The sequence below is a fragment of the Scyliorhinus torazame genome, chromosome 11 (genome assembly GCF_047496885.1).
Source record: "Scyliorhinus torazame isolate Kashiwa2021f chromosome 11, sScyTor2.1, whole genome shotgun sequence".
Lineage (NCBI taxonomy): Eukaryota > Metazoa > Chordata > Chondrichthyes > Carcharhiniformes > Scyliorhinidae > Scyliorhinus > Scyliorhinus torazame.
Window position 1 is genome coordinate 175,853,592 of NC_092717.1, and position 24,928 is coordinate 175,878,519.

Sequence of the window (24,928 nt, forward strand, 5' to 3'; positions counted from 1 at the left end):
TTTGGCTGTCTGGATACTGAATTGGCTGGCCGAAAGAAGACAGTGAGTGGTAGTGGATCGAAAGTATTCCGACTGGTGGTCGGTGACCAGTGGTGTCCCACAAGGATCTGTTCTGGGACCTCTGCTCTTTGTGGTTTTTATAAATGACTTGGATGAGGAAGTGGAAGGGTGGGTTAGTAAGTTTGCTGATGACATGAAGGTTGGGGGAGATGCAGATAGTGTTGAGGGCTGTTGCAGGTTACAACAGGACATTGACAGGATGCAGACCTGGGCTGAGAAGTGGCAGATGGAGTTCAACCTTGATAAATGTGAAGTTATTCATTTTGGAAGGTCTAATTTGAATGCTGAATACAGGGTTAAAGGCAGGATTCTTGGAAGTGTGGAGGAACAGAGGGATCTTGGGGTCCACGTAACTAGTTGCAACCCAGGTTGATGAGGTTGTTTATAAGGTGTTTGGTGTGTTGGCTTTCATTAACAGGGGGATTGAGTTTAAGAGCCGCGAGGTTTTGCTGCAGCTTTATAAAACTCTAGTTAGACCACACTTGGAATATTCTGTCCAGTTCAGGTCGCCTCTTTAAAGGAAGGATGTGGATGCTTTGGAGAGGGTACAGAGGAGATTTACCAGGCTGCTACCTGGATTGGAGGGCATGTCTTATGAAGAAAGGTTGAGGGAGCTAGGGCTTTTCTCACTGGAGCGAAGAAAGGATGAGGGAGCTAGGGCTTTTCTCACTGGAGCGAAGAAGGCAGAGAGGTGACTTGATAGAGGTGTACAAGGTGATGAGAGGCATGAATAGAGTGGATAGCCAGAGACTTTTCCCCAGGGTGGAATTGGCTGTCACGAGGGGACATAATTTTAAGGTGATTGGAGGAAGGTATAGGGCAGATGTCAGAGGTAGGTTCTTTACACAGAGAGTGGTGGGTGTGTGGAATGCACTGCCAGCAGAGGTGGTGGAGTCAGAGTCATTAGGGACATTTAAGCGACTCTTAGACAGGCACATGGACAGCAGTAAATTGAAGGGGTGTAGGTTAGGTTGATCTTAGATTAGGATAAATGGTCAGCACAACATCGTGGGCCGAAGGGCCTGCACTGTGCTGTACTGTTCTATGTTATGTTCCTTTCATTGAAGTTGTATAGATTTTAGTGTGATAATTTGTCTTCTTGAGTTTGTTTGTTTTTCTTTAGTGAGGTGCCTCAAAAAAGTGATGGTTTGCTGGAGAATATGGTGATCGGTGAACGACCAGAAGTGGTTTACCACATGTTCCACATGGTGCTCTTTGGTTCATTAGCACTGATGTTCCAAGGGTAAGTGTGTTAAGATTCTGGGGGCACCTTTTAAAGTGATGTTAGCAATAAGAACTCAAGTTCTTGGAATCGCCAGGGTATTAGGAAATTAATGGAAAATCCTAGTAATCCATCGCTGGCCTCAGTATGCACATTCATTTAAAAAAAATAAGTCATAGCTAAGGAGAACTGCATATAAATAAAATTCAATCGCTTATTCTTCCTCTTGCCTCAGTTCAATACTGATTTTTGAGTAAGAAGAGGGAGTTAATTAATTTTTGTTATTTTGTTAAACCTATTGGTAAGTTTTAAAAATAATTCACATTGTTTCCACATTGACTGTAAAATTATGGGACTTTAATTTTGTGATATCTGTAAAGGATAACAGTAGTTTTTGTGTGCGTGAGGGAGAAAGATGTAACAAATCTGATCCTGTTGTCATCTGACATCGTCATGGACACTAACAGTCTGTCTAGTTTCCTTTCTCTCTTTGTCCAGGCCACTAAAGGCCAGTTGTAGCACCCCCATTTCTATCCTGGTTTGGATCCATTATCCGTTAACTTAGCATGGCCACAGATTGAAGCTGGGATCTTCATAGACTGTCTCCCAGGAATCATCATGTTATATGAGATGTTGCTGTCTGAAATATTGAGTGGTGCAATTTGTGGTAGGGTGATTACTCTTATTAATACAATCTTTTTATTAACTTGTCAATGAGGGCAGACCAGAAAATAAATAAATATGCATTTATATAGAGATAATATGTTTTTTTAAAAATTTAGAGTACCCAATTGTTTTTTTCCCAATTATGGGTAACTTAGCGTGGCCTCGGTGCCATGAGGCAGCTTAGCGTGGCCTCGGTGCCATGAGGCAGCAGTGCTAACCACTGCGCCACCGTGCCACTTCAGAGATATAATATGTGTCCTTCTAAGGTTGTAAAGATGGAGTTATTTCAGACAGCACCCAGATGGTGGTGCTGTTGAGCTTTCTGGATCTAATTGCACAACCTTATTGACATGAGTGGGAATTCCCTGTCTTGTCACAAAAACTTAAAAAGCATTACTTGTAATAACTCTTACCGTACATTATGTCTTTACAGCTTGAAATATTTATGGACTCCTTATGCCTGTATGTTCACTGCCTTTGGTGTTTGCTCTCCTGAGATCTGGATGACTGTATTTAAGTGGTTGCGACTAAGAACAGTGCCTCCAATGCTACTGGTGAATTCAGAATACTCTTTCGGATCCTTGAGGACCACAAGCTTTTTATTAACTTTTCTTCTACAGAAGTAATAATATTCTTTGTATTTCTTTTTAATTTAGGCACTTATGTTAAGTACTGCAGTTCCAACAATAATAGGGTTCAGCATGTGGAAGGATGTGAGTACATTTGCAAATTTCTGTTTCAGCATTGTGATATATTAACAAGCACATTCATTAATCAGACATGTTTTGAAATCACTCACGAAAAGTGACCATGTAATTCAAACAGTAGGAAGATGTGGGAAAGGCATTTCTGGGTAGGTGATGACTGTTTTCTGTTTCTGGCTAAGCTGGTGATGTAGTTTATTTGGTAGTTCAGGACTTGAGTGTTGCTAGAAAAAGAGATTTGCAGTTGATGCGTTACATCTTGCACCCATCAAGACAGGGTGCTGATTGGTATTCTCCATGACCAATCGGAACTGCCGTGCCAACCAATCAGCACCCTTTTCTCAGGCAATTTGGTATTCTTCCTTCTGTCCTGATGAGTGCAAGACAAAACGCTTCGATAGTATGTCTTTTTTCCCCCCAGTAATACTGATGGTTTAGTCTGCCTTAATTCACTTAAATCTGGCTCCTTCTTGCTTGCTTTAATGTAGGATTGTTGAGGGCCATGAATAGGTCCAATGCTTCCTGGTTAAAGAACAGTAAGAAACATAAAAGATATAGACAAGAAGTAAAATAGGAGATTAGGAAGGCCAAGGAAAACAAACGATGGCTGCCAATTTACAGAGGAAAAGCCAGCGTTTTTATAAGCACATAATTGGTAAAAGAATGGTCAAAGAAGGAGTGGGACTAAAAGATGAAAGAAGCATGTTATGCAAGGGAATGAAGGAATGTGGAAATGCTTAAGTTTTTGGATTATGTTTATTATGATTTTGTTAGAGACTGTTGATGTTTAAATAGAAATCTGAACACCCTGACAGAGCTACACAACAAGATTTCACATTTGTACACAAAAACAAACCTTATTGCATAGAAGAATTAAACCAAGCAAGCACTAGTAACTTAACTATATCATTTATAACTACTTATTTTATGAACTTGGTTCTATTTTTTCTTCACCCCCAAGAGTTCACCTGTACATTACAACAATCTTGAAGGGTCATTCACTTCTTTTGGAACCAACTCAAAGTATGCCACATCCCTCCAGAATTTACTACAACTCTTCTCGGTATTCCAGCTTTCTCCAATGTGCAAAATTTATAGCTATTCTTCCATTAGCTTTTGGCTAAGTGACCCTCCAACTTTTACGCAAGGACCACATATCTGTGGACTCCTCCTTGACCTGACTGCCAGCAGACGTACAACTGCCCTGTCTGAGCCTTCTTATTTCTGCTGACTGCTTCTGTCACAAGGTTCTGTTATGATGATTGTAGATTTCTTCCTCTAGCTTCAAACTGGGCAAATATTCCAACTTCTTTACCCCTCACAAATGTCAAACTGAACTGAACCCCCCCCGCCGCCCCCCCCCGGGTCTGCATTCCACCCAGTGATCGATAAAGTTAGCATTTTCTATGCTTAAGGTGCAGGCTGGAATAACATTCAATTGTGTTAGTTTTTCCAACTCTGAGTTGCAGACGACCGAAGACCAAATCAGCAACTACCTCTGTCTGTTCCAAAACTGAACTGCTTGGATTTGTAAGCAAACACAAAGATAAATTAAACAAAGGAACCGTCTAATCCCTATAGCCCGTATGACAATGTGGCAGGCTTCGGGATGTTCCAAAACAGAAATGCAAACCAATTATGTTTTACCCTCAACACAACTCTTTGATTCGGTGACCCATTTGAACAATTTATATAAAAACAAATTTCTGCGGATGCTGGAATCTGAAACCAAAGAGAAAATGCTGGAAAATCTCTTTGTCAAAGCAAAGGGTCATCTGGACTCGAAATGTTAGCTCTTTTCTCTCCCTACAGATGCTGCCAGACCTGCTGAGATTTTCTCTTTGGTGAACAATTTATATCTCTGATGGATATAATTTCCCTTTCTCCAGTCTCAATTAAGATGTCCAGAAATTGTTTAATTATCTTTTTTGCTATCAGCGCTGACATTGGAAGATAAACACAGGCTAACTAAACTTATGCTTCTTTTGATTTGCCTTTACATTAAGGTTGTTTTTTCAGTTTCTTAACCTGTTTTTTCCATTTAGCTTACATTTGACACTTTAATCTCCAACCTAAAAGTCATATTCCGAACATATGAATTATGAACAAGATAGAGTAAAACAAGTCACAAGGTTCGGATGATATACATCCAGACTTCTTAAGGAGATTGGGGAAAAGGTAGCAGAGGCACTCGCCATTATTTTTAACGATATTCAAATATATTCATATAGCACGAAAAGACTGAAGGCTGCTGCTATATGTTATCCTGTACAGTAAATGGGAACTAAATTAGCCAAGACAACTTGGGTCATAAATAGTCTTGGTTATGAGAAAATTTCTAGGGCCCATAGTTTAGGAAGAAATTAGTGCATGCATAGCAAAGCGTAGATCATGCTTGGCAAGCTTAATTGATTTATTTTGAGGAAATCATAGGGGATCTATATAAAGGGAATGCGGTGAATGTTTTTGTATCTGGATGTTCAGAACTGTTTGATAAGGCTTTGCAGAAGATAATTCTTATAAATTAAGGAACATGATATCAAAGCCACATGGATAAAGTGATGGGCTGAGACTGAAAGCAACGAGCAAGAATGAATTGATTGTTTTGAGACCAATATGATGGACTTACTGTGTGCTCCAGGGAACTGTGCTGGGAAGTCTCGTTTTCCTGGAAAAGAACAATCATATTGAAGTTAACTGGGACTAAGGGAGGCTGGGAAACTGTCAGGAAGAATGCAGAAAATTAAGTGAAAATGTTTACCATTTCTCACATTGAGCATTGCCAAGTCAGCTGCAATCAAGTTGATTACGAAAAGGCGCCTTTAACCCGTCCCTCTAATTTTTCTTCACCTCCGTCTCAAAATCTTCAGCTGCTCAACTGTGATGTCTCTGTGAATTATCAATAAACTGTTTTGGATTATACTTGAGAAATGGCCACTTAAATGAGGTGCTAAGGATGCTTAGTGACTGAGGAACTGTACTATGGAATGTCATTACATTCAGGAGAAGGGGCAAGGCAAATTCTTTTATAATAGGATATTTCACTTATTTGTTTTAGTTTTGCTGATCATTAAGCATTTAATTTAAAGTACTTGCACATCAGTTCTTTCCAGATGTAATGGCTGAACTCTCTGACCTTCAGGAATTTTATGATTCTGATACCGTAGAGCTGATGAGCTGGATCAAGTAAGTTGTACTTTGTGTGGTGTGCGTGTGGTGAGTGTATTATTTATTAAAGTCTGTCGCTGAGAAATTGGTTTCATCATCGATGAAAAATGGCTTGGTCAGCTGACGAAGACCCGAGGCTCACTGGTAATTTAGCCTGAGGCCTCATCTACATGATGCCACTGGCGAACTTTGGTGCCAGTTGGGCATCCTGATACAAAAGCATTGGTTAATGCCCAAGACAATTCAGCTGACATCGACACAGAGGGTACCTTCTGAGGTGAGGGCAGAGAGAAATGAGGCCTGGGGTATTACTATGGTAGCAGAAGGGGAACACTCTAATTAAAACAGGAAAAAAATACAGAGACAGCATTTAAAGAGGAACAGAACAAAGAGAACGGGAATGAGAAAAAATATGGAAGCCATATTAGCTTATCAAGCGTTTGAATGGAAAGCAAGACAGATGAAATAGGAAAGTGTTTCATTTCTCAGTGTTAAAATCCCTCACCTTGAGGGGGAAAGAAAATCACCAAAACACACTTAAGGAATGATTTCTGTGATGCAACAATATTTTACCACATGCAATATTAGGTATTTAGGCACTGTATACATACATATAATATATATGTATATAAATATACTCACGGGCATGTGAACCAAATGCAGTCAAATCCGCTCAATCAAATTGCTAATTTGATCTAGCTTTGCTACTAATGTGCATTTAATTACCAGTTTTTGAATGTAACTGGGGACTCAGTTTTAGCCCGATTCTCTTAGGACAGATCATAACCTTCTATTTGTTACCAAATTTAAATGGAAGGCTGAACATGGTTGGACAAAGCGACAGCAGTTGGTTGAGACAGAAACCAGATTATCTATCAGTACAGTGTGGCACGTGTCATGCTAGAAGCAGTTTCATCAATCTGCTGAATTGAACCTTTTCAGCAGATCCTACTCTGCATACAGCTGAGCCAGACAACTTTAGTTGAATACTCCAGCTTCATGCATAATAGCATTTTAATTTGCTGCCTGACATTCCACTTTGTTACGGAACTACATAATCAGTGAACCTTCAAAACACATTACCTCACCTTAAACTATAAGAGGCAAAATAATTGCACTTTCATACTATAAAGCCAATAACAGCTGGACAGGTCAAGTGCAGCCCATTAAACCAGTATTCAACTCCAGTCACTGTACTTTCTCTTGTTCACAATATAACTATTTTCTTTTGTCTTGGAATGGAGATAGCTAAAATAACTTGCAGAGGGCTATTGAAAGCCATTTATAATCTACAGGATTGTTTTCTTTCTACCATGTTACTGATTTAATTTCAAATACTTTGGGTGGGATTCTCGTTCCCGGGAAGTCCAGAATGTATTCCCCGATGGGATGGAGAATCGGGCATTGGGGCAAAATCGGGGTTGGCGCCCGAATGCCATGCACCGACCCCTCACTGACAGCGTGAACAAGTTCCACGCTGCTCGCCAGTGGGAGCATGGAAATAAATGCAAATAGGTCGTAATGACCCCTATTTGCATCTATTTCACGAGCCCGAGGCCCTTTGCTCTGCCCTCTAGTGATTCCTCGGTCCCCGTGGCCGGGCATCACGTGGCGAGGATCACTTGGCCCAATGCAAGATCCACCACGCCAGGTTCACGATTGTCAACAGCATCCAAAGCCACCACACATACCCACCCCACCCCCTACTGCAAATCGGCACCCCCCCGACCGCACTGCACAGAAGCCCCAATCCCTGGATAGCCTGGGTGCCCCCCCCAACCCCTGGATAGCCTAGGTGCCCCCCCCCCCCACCCCCCCAATGCGATCTTGTAAGATGCTGCAATGTAAATCCTGCCCGTTGTGGGTGGGGACCACTTTTTGGCAAATCTGCACATTAGTGCGAGGCAGCTAGTCACTGTAATATAGCAATGTTGCTTCCTGTGGCATTAGGATCTATCCTCTTAGACCTTGGGCGAGTGCCGTTCAGTACTGGTCTCCTATAAACGGGGACCAGACGGAACTGCACTTGTGGAGTCTCCCAGGGGATCGGAGACCCCCAAGTCCATGCCCTTTGGCAGGGTGGTTCCCTGGCATTGCTGATGCCACCTGGGCACCCTAGCACTGTCAGACTGGTACCCTGGCAGTGCCACTTGGGTGCCAGCTGGCAGTGCCAGCTGGAAGGGGCACTGCTCGGGTACCAAGTTGACACGGCCAAGGTGCCAAGCTGGCATTTTCTGCACGGCAGCGATCGGGCAATGGGTGCCTTGCGCGGATGTTGGGGAGTGTGGGGGGGCCCGGGTCTGGGAACCTCATAGTGAGTTGAGGCTGGGGAGGGGAATTGGGGGGGGGGGGGGGGAGGAGGGGGTTGTGGGGGGGGCCCTAAGGACCTCCTTTAGAATGCTGGGGCTTGGGGGATTGGGGTGTGGCGGGCCACATCAGGAGATCCAACGATTGGGAAGCTATTTAGAAATGGCATTCCGATCTCTCGCTGCACTGAGGAGTTCCGGCGAGCGTAGCTCCTCGGTGCAGAATGTGCGGCCTCGGCCACATGTTCTCCGCTAAGTGCCGTTCAATAGCGGTGAGTTTCTCGGTGCTGTGGGCGTGTCATTTCGCTGCGGCGCAGGTCGAGGCCAATTTGCGGTGCATAGAGGGGGGTGCCAGCCGTGGGATTCCGCTATCGGGCTGCCCACTCAGGATGGCGGCCCAGTATCAGGAATATCCTCGTAATCCATGCCATGCATAAAATGGCATGGCCAGGAATACGGAATTGCATCCTGCTTTATGACCACAAGGGGATCATAAAACTATTGAAATTCAGCTCCTGCGGGAGAACATTGTCTCACAAACCGAGAATCCAGGGGCGTCATTCTCCGACCCCCCGCCGGGTCGGAGAATCGCCGGGGGCTGGCGTGAATCCCGCCCCCGCCGGTTGCCGAAGTCTCCGGCACCGGATATTTGGCGGGGACGGGAATCGGGTCGCGCCAGTTGGCGGGCCCCCCTGCTGGATTCTCTGGCCCGGATGGGCCGAAGTCCCGCCGATAAATTGCCTGTCCCGCCGGCGTGGATTAAACCACCTTTTGAACGGCGGGATAAGGCGGCGTGGGCGGGGTCCTGGGGGGTGCGCGGGGCAATTTGGCCCCGGGGGGGTGCCCCCACGGTGGCCTGGCCCGCGATCGGGGCCCACCGATCCGCGGACGGGCCTGTGCCGTGGGGGCACTCTTTCCCTTCCTCCTCCGCCACGGTCTCCACCATGGCAGAGGCGGAAGAGACTCCCTCCACTGCGCATGCGCGGGAAACTGTCAGCGGCCGCTGACGCTCCCGTGCATGCGCCGCCCGGGGATGTCATTTCCGTGCCAGCTGGCGGGGCAACAAAGGCCGTTTCCGCCAGCTGGCGGGGCGGAAATTCCTCCGGCGCCGGCCTAGCCCCTCAATGTTGGGGCTCGGCCCCCAAAGATGCGGAGCATTCTGCACCTTTGGGGCGGCGCGATGCCCGTCTGATTGGCGCCGTTTTGGGCGCCAGTCGGCGGACATCGCGCCGTTTCGGGAGAATTTCGCCCCGATCTTTGTTTTTATACTTTGGTTTTCTCTACCTTTATAGAACAGTTGCAGAGCACAGACCCGTTTTTTCCATGTAGTAAGGGATTTAAAAAAAAAAAATCTTTGATAATCTTTATTAGCATAACAAATAAGCTTACATTAACACTGCAATGAAGTTGCTGTGAAAATCCCCAAGTCACCACATTCCGGCGCCTGTTCGGGGTACGTTGAGGGAGAATTCAGAATGTCCAATTCACCTAACAAGCACGTCCTATGGGACTTGTGGAAAGAAACTGGAGCACCCAGCGGAAACCCACAAGGCACGGGGGAACGTGCAAACTCCGCGCAGACATTGACCCAAGTCGGGAATCGAAACCGGGTCCCTGGCACTGTGAAGCAACAGTGCTACCCACTGTGCTACCATGCTGCCCAATGCGATATGATTGTTACTGGGAAGGCCAGCAATTGTTGCCTATAACTGAGTGGCTTTGTGGGCCATTTCAGTGGACAGCTAAGAGTCAACCACAATGCTGTATATCTGTAGGCAGGATGCAGGGTTTATCCCCCTACAGGACATTGATGAATCAGGTGGGTTTTTAACAACAAAAAAGATTGCATCATGGTCACAATTACTAAAACTAGCTTTCAATTCCAGATTTTATTAATTGGATTTAACCTATGCCCAATGGATTACTAATGATGTTACCACTATGCCACCATCTTTCCTGGTGCTGGTATTTGATTTTTCTTTAAAGTGCATGTCCTCTGCCATAATATATATTTTTTAAAAGTTGGGATCAGTAGGCTCTGCAACGTCTTGAGCTGTCAAGAACGTTGTTTATTTTCAAGCTGGGGTTATCAGCTCAAATGGTAGAGCTCGATTTCCTTGTGAGAGGTAGTGAGATCGATGCTCACGTTCCTCATTTTGCCATAGCATACAAAGCTACGGACGAAGTGCTAGAAAATGGGATTAGAATAGATAGGTACTCAATGGCTGGCGTAGACACAAAGGTCTTTTCTCTGTACTGTAAAACTCTATGACTATAATTTTGATCTTCATGCCAATGAAAAACAGACCCTACCATTTTTTAAATGGTGGAAAATGGATTTGGATGCCTTGCTCCCTCTCGCTTTCACATGTACCAAATATATCATTTTCCTGTTTCATAAAGTAGGCAAGGGATTGCGTGCTTTGTAACTTTGCATTTCATTGTATATGAAGCACTTTAGGATGCCCTGACGGAAGTGATGAGGAGCTTTCGCGATGCAAATATGTTCACTCATCCTTTGACTAAATATATTAGGTTTCTTAACCTTCCACAACTGTCTATCAAAGGTTTACAGTTTTGCGTAAACCTCCTTTTGTATTCTACTGAGCCAGATTATTGGTGCTTTCACCATCATTTTAAAAATGTCTGTAATTTTTGTACTTTAAAGTTTACAAATTGTTTTAAAAAAACTATTTTAATTTTTAATACTCTTGATACCCAGACGACAGACCCCAGCTGCTGCTGTGTTTGCTGGAAGTATGCAACTTATGGGAACTGTGAAACTCTGTACTGGCCGAACAGTGACGACCCACCCACTCTATTCAGATAGAGACCTGCGAAAACGGACAGAGGAAGTGAGTACCTCTTATTGACTTCACAAACTGCATGTCATGTTGTATACTAGTTCTACTGGATAGGCACTGTATCAATTTGGCATTGAACCGCTGACGTGAATCAGTTGCGCATTTTAGGTGTTTCCCTCAGTATGGACCCAACCGATGGTTTAACTGGAAGATGCAATATTCATTGCAGAACAGATAAGACTGGGTTACAGGTTTGATTTGTATGCTCAGTTAACTTCTCAACTGGGATCCGGATGTAAGGCTGTTATGGTTGGTCTTTGTACCTTAGTTTAGGAAGTGGAGAATATTTACATAGAATCCCTACAGTGCAGAAGGAGGCCATTCAGCCCATTGAGTCTGCACTTAGCCTCTGAAAGAGCCCCACCCTAGCCCCATAATCTAGTAACCCCACCTAACCTTTCGGATACTAAGGGCAATTTAGGATGGCCAATCCAACTAACCTGCACATCTTTGGACTGTGGGAGGAAACCGGAGCACCCGAAGGAAACCCACGCAGACACGGGGAGAAAGTGCAGACTCCTCTGAGGCCGGAATTGAAGCCAGGTCTCTGGTGCTGTGAGGCAGCAGTGCTACCCACTGTGCCAGCATGCTGCCCAAAATGCTGTTTTGCTGAATGAATCATAGAATCCCTACAGTGCAGAAGGAGGCCATCTGACCATCGAGTCTGCACTGACACTTCAAAAGACCACCCTACCCAGGCCCAATCCCCCACCCCATTCCAACAACCCCAACCTAAGGGGCAATTTATCATGGCCAATCCACCTAACCTGCACATCTTTGGACTGTGGGAGGAAACCTGAGCACCCAGAGGAAACCCACGTAGACACTGGGGGGAACATGCAAACTCCACACCGACAGTCACCCAAGGTCTGAATCACACCCGGGTCCCTGGCAGTGAGGCAACCGTGCTAACCACTGTGCTGCCCATAGGCCACTGACTGCTCCTAATTATTATGTTCTAGTGAACCCTGCTGAACAAAGTGCCTGGCTGGATGATCATGATCTGCTGTGATGCTCAACTTTCACAATATGCCTACACTCTTTCTATGTTTATCCATGAAGAATGACCAGTTGAGTAAAATACTGAGGGGCGAATGCCTTTGGAATCCTCTTCCCTCATGAATTAGCACTGTCTGCATAGAAGGCAAAAAAGTTATGGTTTTGTTCTCTAGGTTAATGCTACTAAAGTAAAGTTATGCTACTCGAGAGTAAATTTAAATACATCATTTTTATTGTGGCAGGTTAAAGCAGGAATGTTTCTTCTCATAGAGAGGCAAATCCATAGCTTGGTGGTTTTAATGCCAATTTGTTGCTTTGGTTTCAGAGCTTTATTGTTTTTGTCACTAGATCTACCAGGTATATTCTCGGAGATCTGCAGAAGATATTTACATGATTCTCATGTCATATAAAGCCGATTATTTCATAATTGAAGAAGGAATTTGTAACGACATGGGACCAGTCAAAGGCTGCCGTGTAAAGGACTTGCTGGATGTTGCAAATGGCCATGTAAGTTATATTTATTTTCCAGTAATCATGCATTGGTTTGGTTTGGCAGGAAGCCTGAGATGGCATTTGGTTATGCTGAAGCATTCTATAGTTTTTTAAAAAGGCCACTAATTGTTGCTTTTTTTCTGCTTGCTGCTCAGTTTCCAGCTGTCTAATGCTAGGTTCTAAGGGTATAATGTATGAATTGACATTTTACACAAAAGCAACAATTTGCATCAGTGGTTGGGAGGGAGTGTCAACCCAAGTATTTTTCCCTCTCATTTGGGTTTAGACATATCAGATGATAGTTTTCTGTGGTAAACCCCTTTTAGTTAAATCTTCCTACCTACAGAACTGCTTTGTAAAGTTTATTGTCTCAAAGCAAATATCTCTCCTTTTCCTCACCCCCTCATACCCGGCCATCAGTCTTTTGTTCTTAAAGTTGCTATTTTTTTTGTTGCAATCTCTTACAGCTCTAACATAATCTCCCTCCTTACAGTTCTGACAAAGAGTCAAAGGACTCGAAGCATTAACTCTGCTTTCCCCCCTCATGGATGCTGCCGGACCTGCTGAGTTTTTCTGGCATCCTCTGCTCTTGTTTCAGATTCCAGATTCCTACTGTATTTTGCTGATTTTATTGTAAAGTTCAATACTGGATACATTGCTTAATGATACAAAAAGATGGTGCGTAATACTTTTAAACCTAGCTGAAGTTTACAAGCTTCTGCGACCATAGTACCCATATTTTAACACACATTTAAATTAGATAATTGAATTAAAAAGTATATTTAGCAATGTAATAAACCACTATATAATGCAAAGCACAGGTGCAATTGACCATTGAATCCTAAAATCATTTGAATGGAATCCGAGAATCTTATGGTCAGTTGCTATTTCATTTTCACAACTGAATAGTGTGCTATGGTTTTCTTCTTCAAAAGCTAAGAATCATGTTACCTACAAATACCAAGTCTTATGAGGAAAATTCGGCGAGGTTAGATTTGTATCCACGAGAGTTTGGAAGAGTAAGAGGCAACTTGATCGAAACCTTAAGGTTTCCCTTAGGGTTTGGGGGATAGGGTGGAAGTGAGGGTTTAAGTGGGTCGGTGCAGACTTGATGGGCCAAATGGCCTCCTTCTGCACTGTATGTTCTATGTTCTATGTTCTTAAGATCCTGAGGGGTGTTGACAGGGTGGATGTGGAGAGGATGTTTCCTCTTGTCAGAGAATCTAGAACTAGGGGTCACTGTTTAAAAATAAAGGGTCGCTCATTTAAGACCGAGAAAAGGAGAATTATTTTATCTCCGAGGGCTGAGAGTCTCTGGAACTCTCTTCCGCGAAAGGTAGTGGAAGCAGAATCTTTCAATATTTTTAAAGCAGAGCTCGATAGGTTCTTAATTTAAAAAATTTTTTTTAAAGAGTGTCCAATTTTCCAATTAAGGGGCAATTTAGCGCGTCCAATCCACCTACCCTATATATCTTTGGGTTGTGGGGGTGAAACCCACGCAAAGACGGGGAGAATGTGCATACTCCACACGGACAGTGACCCAGAGCCGGGATCGAACCTGGGACCTCGGCGCCGTGAGGCAGCAGTGCTATCCAGATAGGTTCTTAATTAACAAGGGGAAGTCGGGGAAGGCCCCTGGGCCGGATGGGTACTCGGCGGAATTTTATAAGGAATTTGCGACGGACCTGGCACCACATCTGTTGGGGGCGTTTAATGAAGCACTGGAGACGGGAGAGTTGCCGGAGACGATGACGCAGGCAGTAATCACACTAATCCCCAAAAAGAGGAAGGACCTGTTGGAATGTGGGTCGTATAGGCCCAATCACTATTAAACATGGATGTGAAAGTATTGGCTAAGTTGTTGGCGGGGAAGATGGAGGAGTGTGTCCCCGGGGTGGTGGCAGAAGATTAAACCGGCTTCGTGAAGGGCAGGCAGCTCGCGAGTAATTAAAAAAAAAAAAAAAATTTTAGAGTAGCCAATTATTTTTCTTTTCTAATTAAGGGGCAATTTAGCATGTCCAATCCACCTGACCAGCTCATCTTTCGGTTGTGGGGGTGAAACCCATGCAGACATGGGGAGAATGTGCAAACTCCACACGGACAGTGACCCAGGGCCGGGATTCAAACCAGGGTCCTCAGCGCCGTAGCCTCAGTGCTAACCACTGTGCCACATCCGCTACCGCTCGTGAGTAATATAAGACGGCTGTTGAATGTGGTGATGAATCCGTCGGGAGCTCTGGTACCGGAGGTGGTGGTGTCCATGGACATGGAGTGGTGGTACTTGTTCGAGATTTTGGAAAGGTTTGGGTTTGGGCCGAGATTTGTGGCATGGGTACGGTTGCTGCATGTGGCACCAAGGGCGAGGGTGAGGACAAATGATATGAGCCAACAAAGCTTTGACTTACATAGGGGTACGAGGCAGGGGTGCCTGCTGTCACCGCTGTTGTTTGCGCTGGCCATAGAGCCATTGGTGATGGCTCTCAGGGGGTCGGCAGAGTCGCGGGAAATTATGAGGGGACAGAGGGAGCATTGGGTGTTGCTCTATGCCGACGACCTCTTGCTGTATGTTTCGGATCCGTTGGAGAGTATGGGAAGGATTATGGGCCTGCTGGGGAGGTTTGGAGGGTTCTCAGGATACAAGCTGAATGTAGGGAAAAACAAGGCATTCCCAGTGAATGAGCTGGCACAGCGGGCTAATTTAGGGGGGATGCTATTTATGGTAGCGAGGGATATGTTTAAGTATTTCGTGATTCAGGTAGCGAGGGAATGGACGGGACTCCATAAATGGAACTTAACAAAGCTGTAAGAGGAGGCTAGGGAGGATCTTAAGAGGTGGGATACACTGCACTTAACGTTGGCGGGGAGAGTCCAAGTGGTGAAAATGAATATTCTGCCGAGGTTCTTGTTTATCTTTCAGGCTCTCCCGATCGTTATACCTAAGGCCTTTTTTCGGAAAGTGGACACGATCATTTCTGACTTTGTATGGGCGGGGAAGGTGCCGAGGGTGGGGAGGACCCTGCTACAGAGGCAGAGGCAGCAGATGGGGGAGGGTGGTTGGCGTTGCCGAATTGTCTTGAATATTATTTGGCGACGAATGTGGACAAAGTGCGGCGGTGGTGGGAAGGAGAAGGGGTAGAGTGGTTGAGGATGGAGGAGGAATCTTGTAAGGAGTCTAGTTTGAGGGCTATGGTGATGGCAACGTTGCCAATGGCTCCAAGTAGGTATTCAAGGAGCCCGGTGGTGCAGTCCACAGTGAAGATATGGAATCAGTTGAGGAAGCATTTTAGGGTGGAAGGGATGTCGGTGCTAACGCCGCTATGTGAGAATAATGGGTTTGAGCTGGGGAGGATGGATAGCGTATACAGGAGGTGGAGGGAAGTGGGGCTGGTCAAGGTGAGGGACCTGCATTTGGAGGAAGGGTTCGCCAGTCTGGAGGAGCTAAGGGAGAGGGTAGAGCTGCTGAGTTCAGGTACTTGCAGGTTAGGGACTTTGCACGAAAGGTCTGGAGGGGGTTCCCTAGGTTGCTGGGATACACCCTGCTGGAGTGAATGCTGCTTCCGGATGTGGGAGGGGAGGGATGAATTGGGATATATATAAGTGACTGGGGGAGCAGGGAGGCGGTTGGTGAAGATCAAGGAGAAATGGGAAGCGGAATTGGGAGGAGAGATCAATTGGGGAGTATGGAGTGAGGCACTGCGTAGGGTAAATGGGACCTCTTCTTGTGCAAGGACGAGCCTGATACAGTTCAAGGTGGTGCACAGGGTGCACATGACTCGGGCGAGAATGAGTGAGTTCTTTCAGGGGGTAGCAGATGAGTGGGAGAGGTGTGGGCAGGGGCCAGCGAATCATGCGCACGCAGGTTTTGAGGTTGCGAAAAATTGGGAAGGTTCTGGGTGGGAGTGTTCGTGGCCTTAGCCAGGATAGTGGAGGAGGAGGTGGACCCGGACACTTTGGTGGTGCTATTTGGGGTTTCAGAGAAGCTGGAGCTCATGGAGAGGAGGAAGGCCGATGTCTTGGCCTTCGCCTCTCTGATTGCACAGCGGCGAATTTAGCTGGAGTGGCAGTCGGCATCGCCACCGAGGGTAGCGGCTTGGTTGGATGACCTGTACGACTTCCTGCGGTTAGAGAAGATAAAGTATGAGTTAAGGGGCTCTTCAGGGGGGGTTTGAGGAAAGATGGGGGATGTTTGTGACTGTGTTTGAGGGGCTGTTCATCGCGGGGGAGGGGGGTGAAAAAGGGGAAAAATCTGTACAGACTGTGTAGTTGATTGTTGGGATGTATGTTTCCCGGGTATGTGTTTGCTGTAACCTGTTTTGATACATTTTAAAAAAAAATAAAAATATTTTATTGAAAATTTTTGGCCAACCATCACAGTACATTGTGTATCCTTTACACAGTAAAATAACAATATAAATAACAATGGCCAGTTTTATAAACAAGAAATAAATAATATATAAACAAAAACAAAACTAAATGGCAACTGCCTTGTCCCAGATAAATATTCTCCAAAAATATGTTTTAACAGGTTTAATATGTTATGCCAGGAGTATACGAAACAAGGTAGGGGAACTGGCAGCGTGGGTTGGTACCTGGGACTTCGATGTTGTGGCCATTTCGGAGACATGGATAGAGCAGGGACAGGAATGGATGTTGCAGGTTCCGGGGTTTAGGTGTTTTAGTAAGCTCAGAGAAGGAGGCAAAAGAGGGGGAGGTGTGGCGCTGCTAGTCAAGAGCAGTATTACGGTGGCGGAGAGGATGCTAGATGGGGACTCTTCTTCCGAGGTAGTATTGGCTGAAGTTAGAAACAGGAAAGGAGAGGTCACCCTGTTGGGAGTTTTTTATAGGCCTCCTAATAGTTCTAGGGATGTAGAGGAAAGGATGGCGAAGATGATTCTGGATATGAGCGAAAGTAACAGGGTAGTTATTATGGGAGACTTTAACTTTCCAAATATTGACTGGAAAATATATAGTTCGAGTACAATAGATGGGTCGTTTTTTGTACAGTGTGTGCAGGAGGGTTTCCTGAAACAATATGTTGACAGGCCAACAAGAGGCGAGGCCACGTTGGATTTGGTTTTGGGTAATGAACCAGGCCAGGTGTTGGATTTGGAGGTAGGAGAGCACTTTGGGGACAGTGACCACAATTCGGTGACGTTTACGTTAATGATGGAAAGGGATAAGTATACACCGCAGGGCAAGAGTTATAGCTGGGGGAAGGGCAATTATGATGCCATTAGACGTGACTTGGGGGGGATAAGGTGGAGAAGTAGGCTGCAAGTGTTGGGCACACTGGATAAGTGGGGCTTGTTCAAGGATCAGCTACTGCGTGTTCTTGATAAGTATGTACCGGTCAGACAGGGAGGAAGGCGTCGAGCGAGGGAACCGTGGTTTACCAAGGAAGTGGAATCTCTTGTTAAGAGGAAGAAGAAGGCCTATGTGAAGATGAAGTGTGAAGTTTCGGTTGGGGCGATGGATAGTTACAAGGTAGCGAGGAAGGATCTAAAGAGAGAGCTAAGACGAGCAAGGAGGGGACATGAGAAGTATTTGGCAGGAAGGATCAAGGAAAACCCAAAAGCTTTCTATAGGTATGTCAGGAATAAGCGAATGACTAGGGAAAGAGTAGGACCAGTCAAGGACAGGGATGGGAAATTGTGTGTGGAGTCTGAAGAGATAGGCGAGATACTAAATGAATATTTTTCGTCAGTATTCACTCAGGAAAAAGATAATGTTGTGGAGGAGAATGCTGAGACCCAGGCTAATAGAATAGATGGCATTGAGGTACGTAGGGAAGAGGTGTTGGCAATTCTGGACAGGCTGAAAATAGATAAGTCCCCGGGACCTGATGGGATTTATCCTAGGATTCTATGGGAGGCCAGGGAAGAGATTGCTGGACCTTTGGCTTTGATTTTTATGTCATCATTGGCTACAGGAATAGTGCCAGAGGACTGGAGGACAGCAAATGTGGTCCCTTTGTTCAAAAAGGGGAGCAGAGACAACCCCGGCAACTATAGACCGGTGAGCCTCACGTCTGTAGTGGGTAAAGTCTTGGAGGGGATTATAAGGGACAAGATTTATAATCATCTAGATAGGAATAATATGATCAGGGATAGTCAGCATGGCTTTGTGAAGGGTAGGTCATGCCTCACAAACCTTATCGAGTTCTTTGAGAAGGTGACTGAACAGGTAGACGAGGGTAGAGCAGTTGATGTGGTGTATATGGATTTCAGCAAAGCGTTTGATAAGGTTCCCCACGGTAGGCTATTGCAAAAAATACGGAGGCTGGGGATTGAGGGTGATTTAGAGATGTGGATCAGAAATTGGCTAGCTGAAAGAAGACAGAGGGTGGTGGTTGATGGGAAATGTTCAGAATGGAGTACAGTCACAAGTGGAGTACCACAAGGATCTGTTCTGGGGCCGTTGCTGTTTGTCATTTTTATCAATGACCTAGAGGAAGGCGCAGAAGGGTGGGTGAGTAAATTTGCAGACGATACTAAAGTCGGTGGTGTTGTCGATAGTGTGGAAGGATGTAGCAGGTTACAGAGGGATATAGATAAGCTGCAGAGCTGGGCTGAGAGGTGGCAAATGGAGTTTAATGTAGAGAAGTGTGAGGTGATTCACTTTGGAAGGAATAACAGGAATGCGGAATATTTGGCTAATGGTAAAGTTCTTGAAAGTGTGGCTGAGCAGAGGGATCTAGGTGTCCATGTACATAGATCCCTGAAAGTTGCCACCCAGGTTGATAGGGTTGTGAAGAAGGCCTATGGAGTGTTGGCCTTTATTGGTAGAGGGATTGAGTTCCGGAGTCGGGAGGTCATGTTGCAGCTGTACAGAACTCTGGTCCGGCCGCATTTGGAGTATTGCGTACAGTTCTGGTCACCGCATTATAGGAAGGACGTGGAGGCTTTGGAGCGGGTGCAGAGGAGATTTACCAGGATGTTGCCTGGTATGGAGGGAAAATCTTATGAGGAAAGGCTGACGGACTTGAGGTTGTTTTCGTTGGAGAGAAGAAGGTTAAGAGGAGACTTAATAGAGGCATACAAAATGATCAGGGGGTTGGATAGGGTGGACAGTGAGAGCCTTCTCCCGTGGATGGATATGGCTGGCACGAGGGGACATAACTTTAAACTGAGGGGTAATAGATATAGGACAGAGGTCAGAGGTAGGTTCTTTACGCAAAGAGTAGTGAGGCCGTGGAATGCCCTACCTGCTACAGTAGTGAACTCGCCAACATTGAGGGCATTTAAAAGTTTATTGGATAAACATATGGATGATAATGGCATAGTGTAGGTTAGATGGCTTTTGTTTCGGTGCAACATCGTGGGCCGAAGGGCCTGTACTGCGCTGTATTGTTCTATGTTCTAACAGTCCAATATACAATTATCTATAACAACAACCTATACATATTATACTTATATATTAACATCCCTGAGAATCCCTCTGGCTCCTGCTGCTGTCTTCTTCTTTTCCATTCCCTCTATCTTTCTGTGAGGTATTCGACGAACGGTTGCCACCGCCTGGTGAACCCTTGAGCCGATCCCCTTAGGACGAACTTGATCCGTTCCAGCTTTATAAACCCTGCCATGTCATTTATCCAGGTCTCCACACCTGGGGGCTTGGCTTCCTTCCACATCAACAGTATCCTGCGCCGGGCTACTAGGGACGCAAAGGCCAAAACATCAGCCTCTCTCGCCTCCTGCACTCCCGGCTCTTCTGCAACCCCAAATATAGCCAACCCCCAGCTTGGTTCGACCCGGACCCCCACTACCTTCGAAAGCACCTTTGTCACCCCCACCCAAAACCCCTGTAGTGCCGGACATGACCAGAACATGTGGGTGTGATTCGCTGGGCTTTTCGAGCATCTCGCACACCTATCCTCTACTCCAAAAAATTTGCTAAGCCGTGTTCCAGTCATATGCGCCCTGTGTAACACCTTAAATTGTATCAGGCTTAGCCTGGCACACGAGGACGATGAGTTTACCCTACTTAGGGCATCAGCCCACAGCCCCCCCTCAATCTCCTCCCCCAGCTCTTCTTCCCATTTCCCTTTCAGCTCGTCTACCATAATCTCCCCCTCGTCTCTCATCTCCCTATATATGTCTGACAGCTTACCGTACCCCACCCATGTCTTTGAGATCACTCTGTCCTGCACCTCCTGCGTCGGGAGCTGCGGGAATTCCCTCACCTGTTGCCTCGTAAAAGCCCTCAGTTGCATATACCGGAATGCATTCCCTTGGGGCAACCCATATTTTTCGATCAGCGCTCCCAGACTTTCAAACGTCCCATCTACAAACAGATCTCTCAATTGTGTTACTCCTGCTCTTTGCCATGTTCCAAATCCCCCATCCATTCTCCCCGGAGCAAACCTATGATTATTTCTTATCGGGGACCACACCGAGGCTCCCGTCTTTCCCCTATGCCGTCTCCATTGCCCCCAAATTTTCAGAGTAGCCACCACCACCGGGCTTGTGGTGTATTTCTTCGGTGAGAACAGCAACGGCGTCGTCACCATGGCTTGTAGGCAAGTCCCCCTACAGGACGCCTTCTCCAATCTCTTCCACGCCGCTCCCTCCTCTTCTCCCATCCACTTACATACCATTGAGATGTTGGCGGCCCAGTAGTACTCACTCAGGCTCGGTAGCGCCAGCCCCCCCCTATCCCTACTACGCTGCAGAAATCCCTTCCTCACTCTCGGGATCTTCCCGGCCCACACAAAACTCATGATACTCTTCTCAATCCTTTTGAAAAAAGCCTTCGTGATCACCACCGGGAGGCACTGAAACACAAAGAGGAATCTCGGGAGGACCACCATTTTGACCGCTTGTACCCTCCCTGCCAATGACAGGGATACCATGTCCCATCTCTTGAAGTCCTCCTCCATCTGTTCCACCAACCGCGTTAAGTTTAACCTCTGCAATGTACCCCAATTCTTGGCTATCTGGATCCCCAAGTAGCGAAAGTCCCTTGTTACCTTCCTCAACGGTAAGTCCTCTATTTCTCTGCTCTGCTCCCCTGGATGCACCATAAACAGCTCACTTTTCCCCATGTTCAGCTTATATCCTGAAAATTCTCCAAACTTCCCAAGTATCCGCATTATCTCTGGCATCCCCTCCGCCGGGTCTGCCACATACACCAATAAATCGTCCGCGTAAAGAGATACCCGGTGTTCCTCTCCTCCCCTGAGTACTCCCCTCCACTTCCTGGAACCCCTCAATGCTATTGCCAGGGGCTCAATCGCCAGTGCAAACAATAATGGAGACAGAGGACATCCCTGCCTCGTCCCTCTATGGAGCCGAAAATACACAGACCCCCGTCCATTCGTGACCACGCTCGCCATCGGGGCCCTATACAGCAGCTGTACCATCTAATATACTCATCTCCAAAGCCAAATCTCCTTAACACCTCCCACAAATAATCCCACTCCACTCTATCAAATGCTTTCTCGGCATCCATCGCCACCACTATCTCCGCTTCCCCCTCTGGTGGGGGCATCATCATTACCCCTAGCAGCCTCCGTATATTCGTATTCAGCTGTCTCCCCTTCACAAACCCAGTTTGGTCCTCATGGACTACCCCCGGGACACAATCCTCTATCCTCATTGCCATTACCTTGGCCAGAATCTTAGCGTCTACATTTAGGAGGGAAATAGGCCTATAGGACCCGCATTGCAGCGGGTCTTTTTCCTTCTTTAGGCGAAGCGATATCGTTGCCTCCGACATGGTCGGGGGCAGCTGTCCCCTTTCCTTCGCCTCATTAAAGGTTCTCCTCAGTATCGGGGCAAGCAAGTCCACATATTTCCTATAAAATTCGACTGGAAATCCATCCGGTCCCGGAGCCTTCCCCGCCTGCATACTCCTAATTCCTTTCACTACTTCCTCTATTTCGATCTGTGTTCCCAGTCCCACCCTCTCCTGCTCCTCCACCGTAGGAAATTCCAGCCGGTCCAGGAAGCACATCATTCTCTCCTTCCCATCCGGGGGCCGAGCTTCGTATAAACTTTTATAGAATGCCTTGAACACTCCATTCACTCTCTCCGCTCCCCGCTCTATCTCTCCTTCCTCATCCCTCACTCCCCCTATTTCCCTCGCTGCTCCCCTTTTCCTCAATTGATGGGCCAGCAACCTGCTCGCCTTCTCCCCATACTCATACTGTACACCCTGTGCGTTCCTCCACTGTGCTTCTGCAGTACCCGTTGTCAGCAAGTCAAATTCTACGTGTAACCTTTGCCTTTCCCTGTACAGTCCCTCCTCCGGTGCCTCCGCATATTGCCTGTCCACCCTCAGAAGTTCTTGCAGCAACCGCTCCCGTTCCCTACTCTCCTGCTTTCCTTTATGTGCCCTTATTGATATCAGCTCCCCTCTAACCACTGCCTTCAGCGCCTCCCAGACCACTCCCACCTGGACCTCCCCGTTATCATTGAGTTCCAAGTATTTTTCAATGCACCCCCTCACCCTTAGACACACCCCTTCATCTGCCATTAGTCCCATGTCCATTCTCCAGGGTGGACGCCCTTCTGTTTCCTCCCCTATCTCCAAGTCTACCCAATGTGGAGCGTGATCCGAAATGGCTATAGCCGTATACTCCGTCTCCCTCACCTTCGGGATCAACGCCCTTCCCAAATCAAAAAAGTCTATTCGCGAATAAACTTTGTGGACATAGGAGAAAAACGAAAACTCCTTACTCCTAGGTCTACTAAATCTCCACGGGTCTAGTCCTCCCATCTGCTCCATAAAATCTTTAAGCACCTTGGCTGCAGCCGGCCTCCTTCCAGTCCTGGATCTCGACCTGTCCAGCCCTGGCTCCAGCACCGTATTAAAATCTCCCCCCATTACCAACTTTCCCACCTCTAGGTCCGGGATGCGTCCTAGCATGCGCCTCATAAAATTGGCATCATCCCAGTTCGGGGCATATACGTTTACCAAGACCAACGCCTCCCCCTGTAATTTGCCACTCACCATCACGTATCTGCCCCCGCTATCTGCCACTATGGTCTTTGCCTCAAACATAACCCGCTTCCCCACTAGTATAGCCACCCCCCTGTTTTTCGCATCTAGCCCCGAATTAAACACCTGCCCCACCCATCCTTTGCGTAGTCTAACCTGGTCTATAAGTTTCAAGTGCGTCTCTTGTAACATAACCACGTCTGCCTTAAGTTTCTTAAGGTGTGCGAGTACTCGTGCCCTCTTTATCGGCCCGTTCAGCCCTCTCACATTCCACGTGATCAACCGGGTTGGGGGGCTTCTTACCCCCCCCCCCTCTTTGTCGATTAGCCATCCCCTTTTTCCAGCTCCTCATCCGGTTCCCACGCAGCTGTGTCCCCCCCCAGGCGGTGCCCCCTCCGCCCACCCCACCCCATTCCGGCTCCCCCCTCTCCCCAGCAGCAGCAACCCAGTAGCTCCACCCCCCCCCCCCACCCCCCCCCCCCCCCGCTAGATCCCCCACTAGCGTAGTTACACCTCCCATGTTGCTCCCAGAAGTCAGCAAACTCTGGCCGACCTCGGCTTCCCCCCCGTGACCTCGGCTCGCACCGTGCGACGCCCCCTCCTTCCTGCTTCCCTATTCCCGCCATGATTATCATAACGCGGGAACAAAGCCCGCGCTTCCCTTTTGGCCCCGCCCCCCATGGCCAACGCCCCATCTCCTCCACCTCCCTTCCTCCCTCCACCACCACCTGTGGAAGAGAGAAAAGTTACCGCATCGCAGGATTAATAACATAAAACTCATCTTTCCCCCCCTTTTTCCCCCCCCTCTTCGCCCCCCATACTCGCCCCACCACTTTGTTTCAAACGTTCTTTTTTACTAACCCGCTTATTCCAGTTTTTCTTCCACAATAAAAGTCCACACCTCATCCGCCGTCTCAAAGTAGTGGTGCCTCCCTTGATATGTGACCCACAGTCTTGCCGGTTGCAGCATTCCAAATTTTATCTTCTTTTTGTGAAGCACCGCCTTGGCCCGATTAAAGCTCGCCCTCCTTCTCGCCACCTCCGCACTCCAGTCTTGATATACGCGGATCACCGCGTTCTCCCACCTACTGCTCCGAGTTTTCTTTGCCCATCTAAGGACCATCTCTTTGTCCTTAAAACGGAGGAATCTCACCACTATGGCTCTAGGAATATCTCCTGCTCTCGGTCCTCGCGCCATCACTCGGTATGCTCCCTCCACCTCCAGCGGACCCGCCGGGGCCTCCGCTCCCATTAACGAGTGCAGCATCGTGCTCACATATGCCCCGACATCTGCTCCTTCTGCACCTTCAGGAAGACCAGGAATCCTTAAATTATTCCTCCTCGCGTTATTCTCCAGCACCTCCAGTCTTTCCACACATCGTTTATGGTGTGCCTCGTGCATCTCCGTCTTCACCACCAGGCCCTGTATATCGTCCTCATTCTCGGCTGCCTTTGCCTTCACGACCCGAAGCTCCCGCTCCTGGGTCTTTTGTTCCTCCTTTAGCC

The 24,928-nt window shown here is 46.9% G+C and overlaps 1 protein-coding gene across 6 annotated transcripts in view; it reads left to right on the plus strand.

Annotated features, from left to right (window-relative positions):
• The window catches only part of LOC140385666 (probable C-mannosyltransferase DPY19L4), a 154,942-nt gene that overhangs the window by 104,905 nt on the left and 25,109 nt on the right, over nucleotides 1-24,928 (plus strand). For 4 of the 6 annotated variants that reach the window (XM_072468056.1, XM_072468055.1, XM_072468053.1 and 1 more), the window contains 6 exons: nucleotides 1,184-1,303; nucleotides 2,382-2,502; nucleotides 2,605-2,661; nucleotides 5,756-5,838; nucleotides 10,849-10,981; nucleotides 12,338-12,496. In XM_072468056.1, the coding sequence (XP_072324157.1) occupies nucleotides 1,184-1,303; nucleotides 2,382-2,502; nucleotides 2,605-2,661; nucleotides 5,756-5,838; nucleotides 10,849-10,981; nucleotides 12,338-12,496 (673 nt within the window). Of the gene's footprint in view, nucleotides 1-1,183; nucleotides 1,304-2,381; nucleotides 2,503-2,604; nucleotides 2,662-5,755; nucleotides 5,839-10,848; nucleotides 10,982-12,337; nucleotides 12,497-24,928 lie in introns of those variants that run through there. The other 2 variants (XM_072468057.1, XM_072468058.1) reach the window with 2 other exon arrangements.